Source organism: Leiobunum rupestre, chromosome 9, assembly GCF_980474605.1.
Source record: "Leiobunum rupestre chromosome 9, qqLeiRupe1.1.hap1, whole genome shotgun sequence".
NCBI lineage: Eukaryota > Metazoa > Arthropoda > Arachnida > Opiliones > Sclerosomatidae > Leiobunum > Leiobunum rupestre.
This window is the reverse complement of record NC_143392.1, coordinates 19,913,005-19,927,848: the sequence shown is the minus strand read 5'-3', so window position 1 is coordinate 19,927,848 and position 14,844 is coordinate 19,913,005. Positions and strand designations below refer to the sequence as shown.

Genomic DNA, 14,844 nt, shown 5'->3' with positions numbered 1-14,844 from the left:
TACATTGAGTTGGGAATAAATAGAGGTACCACTATATCTGGCTGGCGCGGGACCAATTTCGTTCAATAAGGAGACTTTATCAACTTTATCGTTCTACCGTGGCGGCATCTGTCTCTAGTGGTGATAACTATATTGCAATTGAATTTTTTCGCGAATCTGATGCGAAATTGAAATGTATGATTACTCGTAACAAACAAACATTTGAAGTTGTTTAAAAATAATTTTATTCTGTCAACACGATCCTTTTTAACTCAAGTTACGGTGAGTTAGCTAATAATTATTTATTTTTAGCCATATAACTTTACAAAATATAGATGGCGCTACTACCTAATTATAAAGATGAATTTCGTACAGTCTTATAAGAACAGGTCACGCGTAACCATGACAACCGAAATTGTAATTGTAATTCTAGCAGTATTATTCCCAATTCAATGGGTTAGTATGAAATGAAGTGATAGAAAATAAATGTTTATGGTATACAGAGAGTTTTAGGCTATTTTAGGGGTTTAGTTATTTTAATTTGTTATTAAAACTCTTTAATTAAGAGAAAACAGCCCTCTGAACGAAAATTTTGTTTCCTTAGCCCATCTTCCGTTTTTATTTTTCTATACTCAGGATTTGGAGTCATGGACCAATTATAACATGCGTGTCCGCGTGCGTGAGTGTATGACTGCTCTGTGTCTCTGCCTTTGACCCGTTTGTTATGGAACACTTTTCTAAATATTACTGATAAAAAATATTAATTTACCGCATTTTAAAATAACTTGGTAAGTTTTAATCTCTACATTTCAAAATATAAAAATTCTTTATTTTCTTTATTCATTGGAATAGTTTTTTTCACAATAATGCTTGGTTGCAGCTAAGGCTTAATTTTTTAACGTGGCCAACTTTAGCTTTGCTGCTTAGCACCTTAGTTCGATTCCCTTATCATTTTTTTACATCATTTCTGACATTTAGGCCTATAAAATTTTTAAAATAATTTTCGTAAAATTACACTTTTCATAATTAATTGTTATTAATGGTTTTCAATATTCTATTTTAAATTTAAATAGAATGGAGGCACCTACTTCATCACTGAATGTAGTAGATCAAAATAAAAAAAAAACAAAATCATGGCAAGACCTAAAACAAATTGTCCGAAGTGTACGCCGCAAATTATCTCACATGTCAACTAAAGTTCCAACTGGCTTCTCTTTTCGCCATTCTCAAGAAGAAGGTTTAGCATCAACCCGACTTTATTTCTTAAGCACTTTGTCAAGGGGTCGTGAAACCACTTTGCTTTATACTGACGTATTTCACTTGGAAAGTGTGCAATCTGATGACCCTATTCATTTCTCATGGCAACCCCTCTTAGAGTCTACTTTTCAAATCTTACACCCTCTGGGTCGTTTCTCCAGAGAAGAACAATTACAATGGGAAAGGAAGCGGTTGGTTATGTGGGGAATCACATCTTATGATTACCACCAAGGTAGTGGCCGGTTTGTGTTTCCAGCTTGTGGATCCATATTCTATTGCGATGACAATGATGGCAAAGTAAACAATTATTTTTAGTTTTGTTTTGAAGGTTTTATTTCCTAAATCATTACGCATTTAATAGGCAGCTCCATTTTTTCCACAAGAAATAAAGAGCAGCAAACTAGGGGCTCGTTTAAATCCTCAAATGTGTCCATATAATCAAGATTTAATTTGCTACATTTATAATAGTGATTTGTGGATATATAATATAGCAAATTTGACAGAAACAAGGCTTACTTTCTCAAAACCTGGTAATCTCTGGTCTTCTACATATTTTGGAAAAGAGAAATTTATATATTTTTTTGTAGGTGAAGGAAATTTGGCTAATGAACCATTTAGTTCAGGGATTCCTTCTTATGTCACCCAAGAAGAATTCAATCGTTATAGCGGGTATTGGTGGCAACCAGTTAAGACGAAAAGTATGTTATAAGTCTTATCACGTAATAAAATTTATAATGTTTCTGAGTATAATGTAATTTTTAAAGATGGTGTTTATAATATATTGTACGAGGAAGTTGATGAAAGTGAAGTTGAAATTCTACATTTGCCCTCATACTCCGAAGACAGAAATATAGAGGATTTTAGGTTTCCCCGTGCTGGTATTATTATTTTTTCTAATTCGTTTTTATATTATTAATTAACTTTTTGATTACTTGTGTTGTAGGAACACCAAATTCACGGTCAAATCTAAAAATGTTGCAATTTTCGTTGAGTAATACTGGTCAGGTAGATAAAAATGATAATTGGAAATTATTTCTTGATTTTGATTAAATTTTTTTTTTTAAGGTTGAATATTTAAATGTTCTACAACTATCAGAGCCTCTTCAGAGTCTTTACCCAAATTTGGAGTACATAGTTCGGGTTGGTTGGGTGTCTGATGGACAAAAGTAAAAACTATTTACAATTTATTGAACTTGAACTTTTTAAAAACTTATTCCAATTTTCAAGTGTCTGGGCTCAGTTACTGAATCGAGATCAGAGTCATTTAAAATTGGTTTTAATTCCTCTTTGTCACTTTGTTCCTGCCGATTATATGCTTGATTTAACAATGAATCACATCTCTGACAAAGTTGTTGTTCAGGCTGTTTATGAAGAAATATCAAACGTTTGGATTAATGTAAGATTTTGTTGAGCCAATCTTTGAAGCTCTCGAGTAATTGCTGAATATTTCTAGGTTACTGATGTTCTTCATTTCTTTACTCTAACGAAAAGAAATGAATTAACATTTTTGTGGGCCAGTGAAGAAACGGGTTATCGGCACCTATACTTAATTACGGTTAAACTCTTGACTGAACACAGCATAGACTATTCCAAATGCAATAGACTTATACGCCCTGAAGGTGATTTTCTATTTAATTTTTAACTTTATTCGTTACAATATCAATGATTGCAGCTTCAACGGAAGATAGAATAGTAAGGAAAGTAGCTTTAACAGCTGGAGATTGGGAGGTTTGGGAAAAGGATGTGGTTGTCGATGAAGAGAGAAGGCTTGTTTATTTCGTAGGAGTCAAAGATACCCCATTAGAAAGGCATTTGTAAGTGTCTCAAATGTCAGACATTCCCTCGATTGACATTTCAGCAATGCTTTTATCTTTACAGATATGTAGTTTCTTTGGACTACCCTCTTGTTACCCAAAGATTAACACCGTTAGGATTTTCACATTCAATAAGCATAGACAATGTCAGTGGTTTCAAGAAGAAACCATTTTTACAGCTCCCTGTCAATTTTCAATTTCAATTTTATTTTGAATAGGAATGCAGCATGTTCGTGAGTATTCAGAGTAACATCACTCAGCTGCCATTCGGACAGTTGTACCTGATAGAACACAACGGTGTCAAAGTTACGGAAATCAAAACTCAGCTTTTAGGCTACATCCTCGAGCCTACGGGCATCAAAGTTTCTAGTCCCAATGATCCCTCTAGCCTAGATAACAATGGTGAAACGGATGTTGAAATTCGACAACCCGAAGTTTTTAGCCACCAACTTAAATCGGGTCATTTAGTCTATGGGATGATCTTCAAACCAGTCGCCATGGAAGCTGGAAGAAAATATCCCAGTGTATTAACTATTTACGGGGGACCCGAAGTTCAGTTGGTTACTAACACTTTCAAAGGAATGATGTATGTGTTTCACTTTAAACTTAAACTTGATTTCTCACGTGTATTATATAATTCTCAACCCAGCCTTTGTTTTTAGGCATTTAAGGGACCATTTATTGGCTGCAGAAGGTTACGTTGTAGTGGCCGTAGATTGCCGTGGTTCTAGACACAGAGGTGTCATTTTTGAAAGTCATATCAAAGGAAGAATGGTGATTATAATTTTGAAAAGAGAATTTATATTGTTATTATAAATGTAATATTATTTTTAATTATTTAACAGGGAACTGTAGAAATTGAAGATCAAGTCGAAGTTCTTCAATGGCTAGCTGAAAATACAGGCTATTTAGATCTCAAACGAATAGCGATACATGGCTGGTCATATGGTATGCTTCTTTCTAATGTTTCTCATTTCTGTACAGATAATAATTTTGAGATTCAACTTATTCCCATTTTTTTTTTACAATATTTCAAATCAAATGGATACCACTATTTCCCCATTTTTAACTAATAATCAATTAATTTTTCGGCGAAAATTATTTGCTTCTACAAATTATTAACTGATCCAGTTTTACATTAAACTGTAAACTATTTGAAGAATTTCAGTGTATTTGGGACATTTTGTTTTGGCAAATTATTTGACTTTACACTTAATTTCTGATGTCATCTTGGAAAATAGTTTTACGTTAGTGGTCTTACATTAAATACCCCAGAAAAGTGCCCGTAATGCACTGATATTTCAATAGACAAATAAGGGTATACTATGTAAATAAGATGTATATGTCAGGAGACTAGGTGGTGCTAGGTACTGGCACGCCCAGCTAAAGGGGAAATCTATCAGAGCTTGGCCTGGCAGAATGGCCAGAGATTACATATCCTAAACAAGGTTTTAAGCAATCTGAATAAAGAGTTTAAAGACTAGTATGTTTGATCGATGCTATTGTTATTATGCTTAGGCTGCGTTCAGTTACCCTCAATGAAATATCTGAAAAATTATTTTCATTGAGACTGTTGCTAATCGTGACGTAGGATCTTGTTGAACGCTTTTTACGCTTGTTGTAAATTTCGTAAAATATCATCTTCAACGACGTCAGCAGCTAGCCTTCCAACATGCTGCGACGTCTTGAGCAACAAAAAAACTGGCTCTTACAGCTGATGACTTCGTTGCTCAATGGACGGACAACATGATGTCCGGAAACGCGAAAAAGCTTACAGTATTAATCCGGACTCAACGGTGAGTCCGATTAGCGTTACTGAACGCAGCCTTAATTACAACAAATATAACATGGTGTCAGAAGTGAGGTAGAACCACCCTCAAGTAACGCGTGATATTTTTTTTGAGTTTGCTCTGATTTGAAGTTAATTTTTTTCCTCGCATTCCTTTCCTTGGTGCCTAGTAAACCCATAAGTAACATAATAACAATAAGTATGACAATTAACGAGATTTACAACCAAACTGATTTTCATAGTTATTGCATAATCAAGATGTTTTCTCAGCACAGAGCCCTCTAGTATCTAAAATATGCGAGACTTACTCTAAGCCGAAACATCTGCTTTCCGATAGATAGGCTAAAATGATAAAAATTAAAAAAGTTATTCTCGGCACCATGAGCTCATGTTTTTTTTTATCAAGCATGATTTGCACGGGGGCTTCAAAACAAAGCGAAAGCCACTCGCGATTCCAAAACATGCTCTCTGATATTAGGCTTAAATTTTTATCTAAAAGTAGTCATCCAAAATGGTAAGTCCCGAGTCCAAGTCACAGCTTGAAGAGTATCAGTGCCGAAAAAGGTTCGGTTAGAAAATTAGCATTAAAGCAATAGGAAGTGTCATCCTTATGGTTATTATGTTACTTATGGTACAACTTATATTAATTATGAAAAAGTATAAAGTTATTATATATTGTAAAAGCTCAATCTATTGCTCTAAAGTTTTTGAAGAATTGGAAAAAATTGGTATTACTAGTTTTCCCCGTTAATCTAAGCGTTAAAATCATTATATAGGTTTCTGATACCAGTCTTATATCAGTTTGTGAACATCACTAGTGTTTTTCTTAACTTTTACTAACATTATACAAATTTTTTAATTCAAATTTAAAATTATTGCAGGAGGTTATTTATCTTTGATGGGCTTAGCTCAGAGAGCTGATTTCTTTAAGGTGCGTTTCTTACTACCATATTTGACTAAGTGCAAATTTTAATTACTTGTTGCATATTTCACTTAGGTTGCCATAGCCGGAGCTCCAGTGACAAGCTGGAATCTTTACGACACTGGCTACACGGAGCGCTACATGGGAACGCCCCAAAATAACCCTCACGGCTATTCTAGTGGATCTGTTTTGTCCTATGTTAACCAATTTCCAAACGAGTATGATTTGTTTTTATTTTCCAAAATTTATTTCAAATTCGCATTTCTTGCGTAAAGTTTTAACTCTCATAAATGTGATTTTTTCAGAGAAAATCGTTTGCTAATAATACACGGGCTCAAGGATGAAAATGTTCATTTCACTCACACGAGCCATTTAATTAGTGCCTTGGTTAAAGCTGGAAAACCTTACCAATTACAAGTAACTATTGTTAAAAAAAGTGGATTATAGTTGACTCGAATAGTTCTGGGTATAGCTAAATTAGCTTTTCTAATTTCGTAACTGTACTTGATAGTTAATCAGCTAATGCCCTCAACAATGTTGAGTAATCTATAATCGTTTCTTATCTTAATCTATGTAATCTTATTATCGCTTTGCAACTTAGATTTATCCTACGGAGAGGCATAGTCTGAGATATTTGGACTCCAGTGAACATTATGAAGTCAATCTGCTAAGTTTTTTGCAACAGCATCTGTGATGTTAAGAGTGCAAAAATTTATATTAAATTAAATAAAACTAGGGGACTTGAACTAATTAAGAAATTGAAATTTTGTTTTTGAAGTGGACTCCCTGTTATGAAGATGAAGGGAGGGTTTGAGAAATTTTTATTTAAAATAATAGGCCATAATTATTGTACATTTGCTATTTTTTATTGTAATATAGGTCACTGTGTGACTGTGCCCATTTTACTTCATAATTAAATAAACTGGCTTGTTAATTTTTTGTCATTTTTTAAATATTTTGTATTAGAATATTTTTTAAATTAGTAAAAACGGAAAATTAACACTTCCAAACATTCTTCGCGACCAAAACTAGTCTAGGTGGTGTAACGGCGCTAGCTTCTCGGAGGTAGTGCCTATGATCTAGCGTCTGTTACAGACAAATTGAAAAGTCAAAACGTTTTTTCTTAAATAAACAAAATAAACGATGCTAATATTACATTAAAATGCAAGTATCATTATTTATAAAGTAAAATATAGGAATAAAAATGAGGAAAAACTAATAGCGTCTGCTTTAGCCGTTACCTATCGAGGTTTCAATGGCAAATCAAAGGGGGCGTAGCAATAGTTTTCGGTCGTGAATAATAAATATAAATATATTTTAATGCTTTTGAGAGTTAATTTTAAGTTTTAGCTAGTTTAACATTTTTTATTATAATACAAATTCTTCTTTAGGGCTTGAACTTATAACCTTCTGAATCCTGCACAGAATGCCTTCACCCAAAGTTTAATCAGGACCAAAACGAGTCTAGGTGACGTAAAGGTGCTAGCTTCCCTGAGGTAGCGCCTATGATCTAGCGTCGGCTAGTGACATTAAAAAGTCATAATGCGATGAGGAAAAACTAATAGCGTCTGCAACTCTGCATTAGTCGCTACCTATCTAGGTTACAATGGCGAACAAAAGGGGGCGTTGCGATAGTTTTCGGTCGTGAATAATAACTCCCTTTTGTAGCAACCAAACTGAGTAGTAAAATGTCAATGCGTTTGTTTGGCATATTTAGACACCAGGAGGCTCGGTGCTGAACTAAACCTTGATTACACAATAACTCTGAAAATAAGTTCGGCATAATTTTCACTAATTACCATACATGTTATCATAAGTAACATCATCAAAATATGTATGACACTTCCTATGGTTTTAATGCTAATTTAGTAATTTCTTAACAGAACCTTTTTACGACACTGACACTCTCGCGCACCTCCGACTTGGACTCGCCCTCGAACTGAGTAATGTGTTATCGTGCTTGGTAGTAGAATATTTCACCTTAAGCATATTTAGACACTAGGAGGCTGTGTGATGTGAACTAAACCAAGATTAGCCTAGATTGCGCAATAGTGCTGAAAATCAGTTCGGTGATTTTTCCCAATTTACATACTTATGGTTAATACGCTATGAAATTATGTTACTTAATATTTCGGGCATTTCTTTTTTCCATGCTACTATTCTACTTATAACCTAAGCGAGGAGTGAACAGCTACCACCTTAGGCTTCGACTTAGGAAATTCAAATATAGCGCCATCTGCCTAAATATAGTCAAGTGACGAAATAGCAGACGACTTTTAAATTTCTGTTTTCCGGTTGAACTTTCAGCTGTTGTGCAGAGAATTTTGAACGACCAGACAGCTTTCATATATTCAATTAAAAACTCGATCGGTAGGCGGCGATACTTATAACCAAAATTTAAACTACGCACGAAGCCTATTGCCACCAGATGCATACAGTTTCAGTGCATTGAAGATAATTAATATAAACATCATACCCTAAATTCGAAATAACTGCCTCGCGCGTAGTTAATAGCGCTTACCCACTTCCAGCCGGAACGCCGAAAAAATTAGCTCCATAGTTACCTAATAACCTAATAACCATTACCACGGGCAACGTTGATGACGCGATGTTGCGCGAACAGCGCCTCATCAAGTTTGGCCGTGATTAGACAATCAGCGACCATGGAGACCAATTTTTCGGAGGTCTCGTGCCGGAAGTAGGTGAGAGCTTCGTCACAAAACCGTCAATGAGAAAGCTCTCAGAATTCTATATTATCTTTGATTCCATCTAGTGGCGAAAGCGATTACCAATTTTAATTAAATTGTAATATAGCCTCTAGTATTACCAATATTGACATTTCTGGCGCTGCTAAGTGGTTTGTTGCGTGGGATTTCCTAAAAAAAATAGGTTGGAGGTTATATTCCCTTTAATTTGTTCATATAACTCCTCTAACTTAAACAAAATATTGCGAAAAATTAGGCCTAAGAATCGAATCGCTAACTACATAGACCACGAAAAGAAACACGATGACATTGGTACGTTTAGTCGCCTATAGTTCCTAGACCTTTAATTAATCAGCCGTCATTGAAATCTATGATGAGCGAAGTTTGCATTTAACCAAATTGTTTCCACGAGAGTTCAAATTACATTTTACCACGCGTTTGTCTCATTCTACCGCACGTCAAAGTCAAACTCTCTTATCATATTACGATAACAACACGTTTGAAACTTTACGAAAGACAGAACGTTTTGGTATTAAACGAGTTTCCATAAAAAAATCGCAGATATAAAACGAATAGACATCTAATCAAAATATTTTGCGATAAAATAGGATTAAATTAAAAACTTTGAATTTGACGAAATATCGTTTGAACGATAAATTTTCTTTCTAAACGCGCGTAGTCGAACCACCCCTTTATGATATTACCCGGGGATTTCAAGATTACTAAATATCCCTGTAATATGAGCTTAACGAGTTACGATCATCGAGAAGAATGTAATGTATCAAAGGTTACGCGCAGTGGTAAAACAACCTATAACGTTTCGCTAGCGTATGGGAGTTCGACGTAGCTAGACATTAATTTCTAATATAAGCTCGGAGGCATTTCCAACTACGCGAGATAGAAGTATTTCTCGGGCCGAGTTGACAGCGGAAACCTTCGCTGCTTCCCGCGCGTTTGAAACAAACGGGGGTGACTCGTCATATTACAAACTAATTTAAACCCACTTAAAAGGAATTTATCCAGTAGGTAAATATTGTTCATATCGCTAACCTACTTTTTTAACACAATTACCCCGATGTTTTTATATAGGATATCCTACTTTTATTATGTTTTATTATCGATTAATGTCAAGCACCTACGATTAACGTCTTACAGATAAAAAAAGACTCGCATTTTTTTCGTTATAGAGAAAGTAATTAACCTTCAGTTCATAGTCGAAGCCATGCCGTTCACGGAAGACGGTTGTTCTTCGCGATTAAACGACGATGAAAGCTCGCTCGCAAACCACTGAAGTATCTCCCAAAACAAACAATAAATCGTTAAAGTTTCAGTATTTACTCGCGTCGGGTAACATTTCCTAAATTCGTTTTCTTTGTTTCGGTACGGTATTGTTGTGAGTAATGCGTTTAGAACTGCTGCCTTGATAACCGCACGATGAAAACGCTATAAACGTTTTAGTTCCGCTTTATTATTTATTTGGAAATATTTTATAAGAACGCGTTTATAAACATTTTTCAAAATGGTTCCGAATCCGTGGGACAACAAAGACATGGAAGAAAGTGGAGAATCGGAGCCCTTATTGTCACCCATTTCTAACTCTGGCAGTAGACGCAATTCCGGTGAGTTTATTACACTCGAAACAAAACTTGTTTTAGCCGTTGCGTTTCTCTTTCGATAATTGGCTTGGTTTTTGTACAAATAATCTGGGTTGAGGTTGCGAAAAATACACGCCTGCTACTTAGATTTTATTAGGGTTATTAACAATGGTACGCGTTGGGCCAGGTGAAATAACAACGGGAAAATCGTCATACATGTAGGTGTTTAAAAGACGGAATTGTTTAAAAGCTATGAAATTTCCGTACGTTCTGGTTGATTTAAGGCGAAGATTAAAGATCTTTTGTAAAGATGATTCATAAAATCTGACAATTCATTATCTTAATATTAAAAAATCGGCTTCAATCCAGACTCTAATCTTCTTGCGTTTCTTATCAGGTGGTTCTTTCATCACAAGCAACAGCGATAACCACGACGCCTTTCTCAATCCGTATTTGGATCCAAACAAACTAGTCTATTCCAGCAATCGTACCTCGTACGCCGATCTCCCACCAGCTCTCAAGGTAAACATTTTACACGAAGTTACTCCGACGAAAAGTGTTTTAAATTTTTCTCGCCATCACTGAAGGTATATCGTCGAAGATGGTGGATTTTGTTCCTGTTTTCCCTCATGTCTTTCACCCAATCTTGGGTGTGGATCACGTACAGCAGCGTGTCCAGCTCGGCCAAGGACGTTTTCGGCTGGTCGGACACTACCATCGCTCTGATGGCCGACTGGGGTAATATTCCCTTCATTGTCATGGTGGTTCCCATTTGCTGGATACTCGACCGGAAGGGACTTAGAATGGCTACCGTCTTCTCGGCCGTTCTGATGTCCGTCGGTGCCGCGTTGAAGTGTATCACGTCCTTCCCACCGTACGCCACACCGTGAGTCGCGATTACTTATTAGCGCTAAATGATTTGACTTAATTTCGTTTGTTGTTGGGTACTGTATAGGCTCATACACGTTGGCCAATTCCTGAATGGTATTGCCGGGATAGTGTTTTGCGGGGCTAACGTTCAGCTCTCTTCGGTTTGGTTTCCTTCTCACCAAAGAACAACAGCGACCTCTATCAGTAGCTTGGCCAACTTTGTGGGCATCGCTTTTGGATATTTCATCTGTCCAGTCTTTGTCGACCATCATCCAATCCCTGCCTGCAATATCACCAGGTCATTATTATTCACTAATAGTAGCGTAAATTTATAATTGTTTCGCGTAAGTGTTTTAAAGCAAGTTGCGGTTCTATCAAAAAAGTTTACAAAAATGCTTCTGAAAGCGCTTCTATGTGGCAGCTAGGAGCAACAAACATAAGGAGAACGCAGCTAGCCTTGAAACACGCTAACGCAGTGTTGCGTACCAATTTCATTGGACAAACCTTTACGCTGAACGTTTTAGGGAAAGGGGGATGGCATTTATCGTATTTTCCCCTTCGGACGGCAGCAGGCACTAAAGCGTTTAACCAATGAAAACTGTACACAAGAAAATGCACGACTTTTGACGGGTTACGTTCTCCTTGTGTGGGGTGCTGTGTTTGTTGCTCCTAGGTGGCGAAAGGCGAGTTGCAGACTTTTAAATAGTGGTATTTTTTATTTCTATTTTTCATGAGGGTCACGTACTCGTGGGGGAATTAAAGTTAAATAAATAATTACAGAAACGACAGGAAAGCAAATAGTTTATGATATAATGTGAACCTTCCCAAAACTTTTTCATTTAAGTTGTGGGCCCTGGTGACCCTCGACCCCTCTTCGAATGATTTATTTAGAGGGTCCCAGTATTTATTTTGTGTCAATGACCCCTGGACTGCCCCTAATTGCAAGTTTGGCGAGTTATCTGCTATCTATTGGCTTCCATAAACCACGTGTTTAATAAGTTAATAATCACGTGATTCCGAAAAGCCAATCAACGCGAGAAGCTCCCAATTTGCCACACCTATTAGGCTAGATTTTGATGTTTGCTCAACTTGTTTTGATTAATACGCTAACGACATCTAGTGGGAGTGAATGCAACTAGGCAGGACCCGCCGCTTGCTTTAATTAAAGTTGCGCTATTGGAAATTTATTTATTTTTGGTATGACGTAACTCCATAAGGCCTACTGAAGGGTTGAAACGGCCCTGTACACAAAAGCTATCGGCTAACTGACATATTGATGAAACAATTATAGATTTATGGTTTTAGTAAAAGCTGTGGTTGTAATAATAACAGTATTATAATTTTATCATATAGCTTAAGCTGTCTCAACATCACTAATGGTATTACCTTCATTTATATTTTATTTTGTGATAATAAGTTGAATAATTTTTGGGGTTTACGACTTTAGCTCACAAAGAGCACATTTCAGACCAAAGAGTTCAAATCATGATGTTAACTTATTACGGTATGGTTTATTTAAACGAAATAAAATTTTTAAAATATGGTTTATTATTGAAACTTTAACTTTTTTTAGAATGTGGTCTAGCCATTGTCCTTACCATCTTGACCTTGCTATACTTCCCAAAGCAGCCACCATTACCACCCACCGCATCCGCCTCCGTAGAGCGAATTAGATTAGGTCCTACTGTGTCTAGTCTTCTCAGGTAATTTCGTTTACATTGATCTTTTCAATCGTAATTATTAATGGTCATTTAATATCCAGGAACAAGAATTTTTGGATAATTGGCATGGGATACGCTATAACGAACGCTGTCTGCACGAACTGGCTAACGATGTTGGGTCCCGCTTTACACCCGTTTGGCATATCGCAGGTAATTTAGGCTCTTAAAGGAGAACTGTCACCAAAACCAACATCTACGAGGTTTTTTTACTGAAAGATAGAAAATATATTAATAATTATGTCCCGGAAATTTTAGAGTTATTGGAAAAGTATTTAAAAAGTTACGCTACTATTTCCTCAATCTTCATCAAACGGCTTCAAAAATTTCAGAAATCGCAGTTGAACCTACATGCAGCGCCAAAAGCATGAAGCGGCAAAAATTTGAGAAAGAGTGGCGTGTAAGGCGTATTAAAAACACGATTAACTACAATCTACCAATATAACTAGGTTAAAAAGCCAAGGAGAATGTCGTTCTGAGATTCTCGAGTCGGGGGGATAAAACACGATATTTGGTTGCTTATAATAAATCAAATACTGGCAATATTAACATTAAATTTTTTGTATAACCATTTTCGGACGTCCTCTATCCATTTAAATGGTTTTTAACCAATTTTAGGGTGGTGACAGTTCTCCTTTAAGATAATCTAAGGCTTAGTGGTAACGAGCATTTGTTTAGGCGAAAACCGGCTTGATGGGTACTGTCAGTATCATGACAGGCGCGCTAGTGTCCTTGTTGATGGCCCGGTTAGTAGATCTAATCGGTGGCAACATCAAATCGGTCTTGGTAATAACCTGGTTCATCGGCTTCGCTAATTTCACCTGGTACACGCTTCTATTTACCAAAGTCCTCAAGCCAACTATTGGTGTGTGATTTTTGCGTTCTTTTCGTAATTCGTGGCGGCTAAATTGAATTTGTTTAAAATGTTTTTTCTTTTACAGAAAGGCTATATCCAGCTGTGATAATCGCTGGTATCATGGCGTTTTCGCCAGCGCCCCTTTATATGGAGTTGTGCGTCGAAGTAGCTTATCCGTTACAAGAGGGAGTCGTCGGAACCATCTTGCAAACCATTTACAATTTAATCGGGTCGGGTTTCTTGGCCATTTTCCTAGTTCCAAATATTGGTAGGAGCATTTGATCGCTGGATTAATGGGGAACGGCCAAGCTTTTCCAAATATCGCCTTATTTGCATATCAAAAGATCAACATGACGTTCAATATACTTACGCGTACCTTTTTTGTCTTGAAAAAATAGTTGAAACGCAAAAATAACGCGTTAATTTTCGCCGCCATCTTAGGCTTAGGTCTTGTATAACTGGAACGCGCCGCGCGTGCAAAACAAATCTTTCGCGTCTTCAGCAGCACGCGCTTTTACGTTGTTTTTCTGTCTCACCGATTTCTCACCAGGCGGACGCGCGCTTTTCAATTTCGAGAAATTTCTTCATTTTATTAAAAATTAACCGCTTAAAATTTTTTGATGCGGATTTCGCCTAAATTTTAGTTTTTAACTGGCTATAGGGCTATCTAACTGGTTAAAGCTTGACCGTTCCCCTTTATCTCTAGATTTAAAAGAGTAAAAGATTCAACGCACCTTCCCCTGGTAGGTGTTAGCTGGATGAACTGGTGTCTGATAGGATGCACGATCATCGGCGGTATTCTGGCCATGTTACTGAACGAAACGTACAACCGATCCGAAGTGGACAAAGCTGACCAGGCCAAGAAAGGGGACAGATCCCGATACGACCCATTGGATTAGCTACACCGAAAGAGACTGGTTACTTCCGGTTGCGTTCGAAATATAGACAAACACCGACACGGGAACTTAGGCTAATGTATTTAATAATTAGGTTAATTTAATTTAATAATAAAAAAACGTGCCATGGAGTTTCCAAAAAAATACCAAAGAAACCTTTAGATTAAAACGAAGAACGAGGAGAACCGTTAGTACGAAAATACGTCTACGAAGTATGTTTATATATTTTCTCGTTTAACTAGGCCTATTTTGTTTATCGTTTAATAATAGTTTTAATTTGTTTAATATTGTTTTTAAGTTGTTTGTTCTCTATCTACGAAACAAAATTGTACATAAATTTATTACAGCGAATCCGCAATTAAAGTTTTTATTTAAAAGAACTCTATACCGAAACGTAAAGCAATTTCTAAAACGTTTCAAATTTCGCGCGGTAAGGGTACACG

General features: G+C 36.4%; 2 protein-coding genes across 5 annotated transcripts; both read left to right on the top strand.

The window, feature by feature from the left end:
- Nucleotides 1-555: 555 nt before the first annotated feature.
- On the top strand, nucleotides 556-6,698 carry LOC149926785 (dipeptidyl peptidase 9). Of its 2 annotated transcripts, none has more exons than XM_090158624.1 (18): nucleotides 556-767; nucleotides 1,053-1,533; nucleotides 1,598-1,766; nucleotides 1,824-1,934; nucleotides 2,001-2,114; nucleotides 2,180-2,241; nucleotides 2,302-2,402; nucleotides 2,464-2,632; nucleotides 2,690-2,855; nucleotides 2,909-3,050; nucleotides 3,115-3,196; nucleotides 3,269-3,636; nucleotides 3,713-3,824; nucleotides 3,896-3,998; nucleotides 5,721-5,770; nucleotides 5,837-5,979; nucleotides 6,067-6,178; nucleotides 6,363-6,698. In XM_090158624.1, exons 2-18 carry the CDS (start codon nucleotides 1,054-1,056, stop codon nucleotides 6,453-6,455), a joined length of 2,577 nt encoding a protein of 858 aa, XP_090014750.1. In that variant the 5' UTR covers nucleotides 556-767; nucleotide 1,053; the 3' UTR covers nucleotides 6,456-6,698. The 2 variants fall into 2 exon arrangements, with proteins under 2 accessions (XP_090014750.1, XP_090014751.1); XM_090158625.1 differs by lacking the exon at nucleotides 556-767 and adding an exon at nucleotides 841-913.
- A 2,429-nt stretch (nucleotides 6,699-9,127) lies between these two features.
- LOC149926784 (solute carrier family 49 member 4-like) lies at nucleotides 9,128-14,781 on the top strand. Of its 3 annotated transcripts, none has more exons than XM_090158621.1 (12): nucleotides 9,132-9,488; nucleotides 9,654-10,085; nucleotides 10,459-10,583; nucleotides 10,649-10,947; nucleotides 11,017-11,229; nucleotides 12,285-12,310; nucleotides 12,379-12,435; nucleotides 12,505-12,634; nucleotides 12,694-12,802; nucleotides 13,328-13,514; nucleotides 13,591-13,773; nucleotides 14,253-14,781. In XM_090158621.1, the coding sequence occupies exons 2-12, from the start codon at nucleotides 9,986-9,988 to the stop codon at nucleotides 14,402-14,404; spliced, it is 1,581 nt and encodes a 526-aa protein (XP_090014747.1). In that variant the 5' UTR covers nucleotides 9,132-9,488; nucleotides 9,654-9,985; the 3' UTR covers nucleotides 14,405-14,781. The 3 variants fall into 3 exon arrangements, with proteins under 3 accessions (XP_090014748.1, XP_090014747.1, XP_090014746.1); XM_090158620.1 differs by having other exon boundaries at nucleotides 9,132-9,492; XM_090158622.1 differs by lacking the exons at nucleotides 13,328-13,514; nucleotides 14,253-14,781 and having other exon boundaries at nucleotides 9,128-9,492; nucleotides 13,591-13,746.
- Nucleotides 14,782-14,844: the final 63 nt, after the last annotated feature.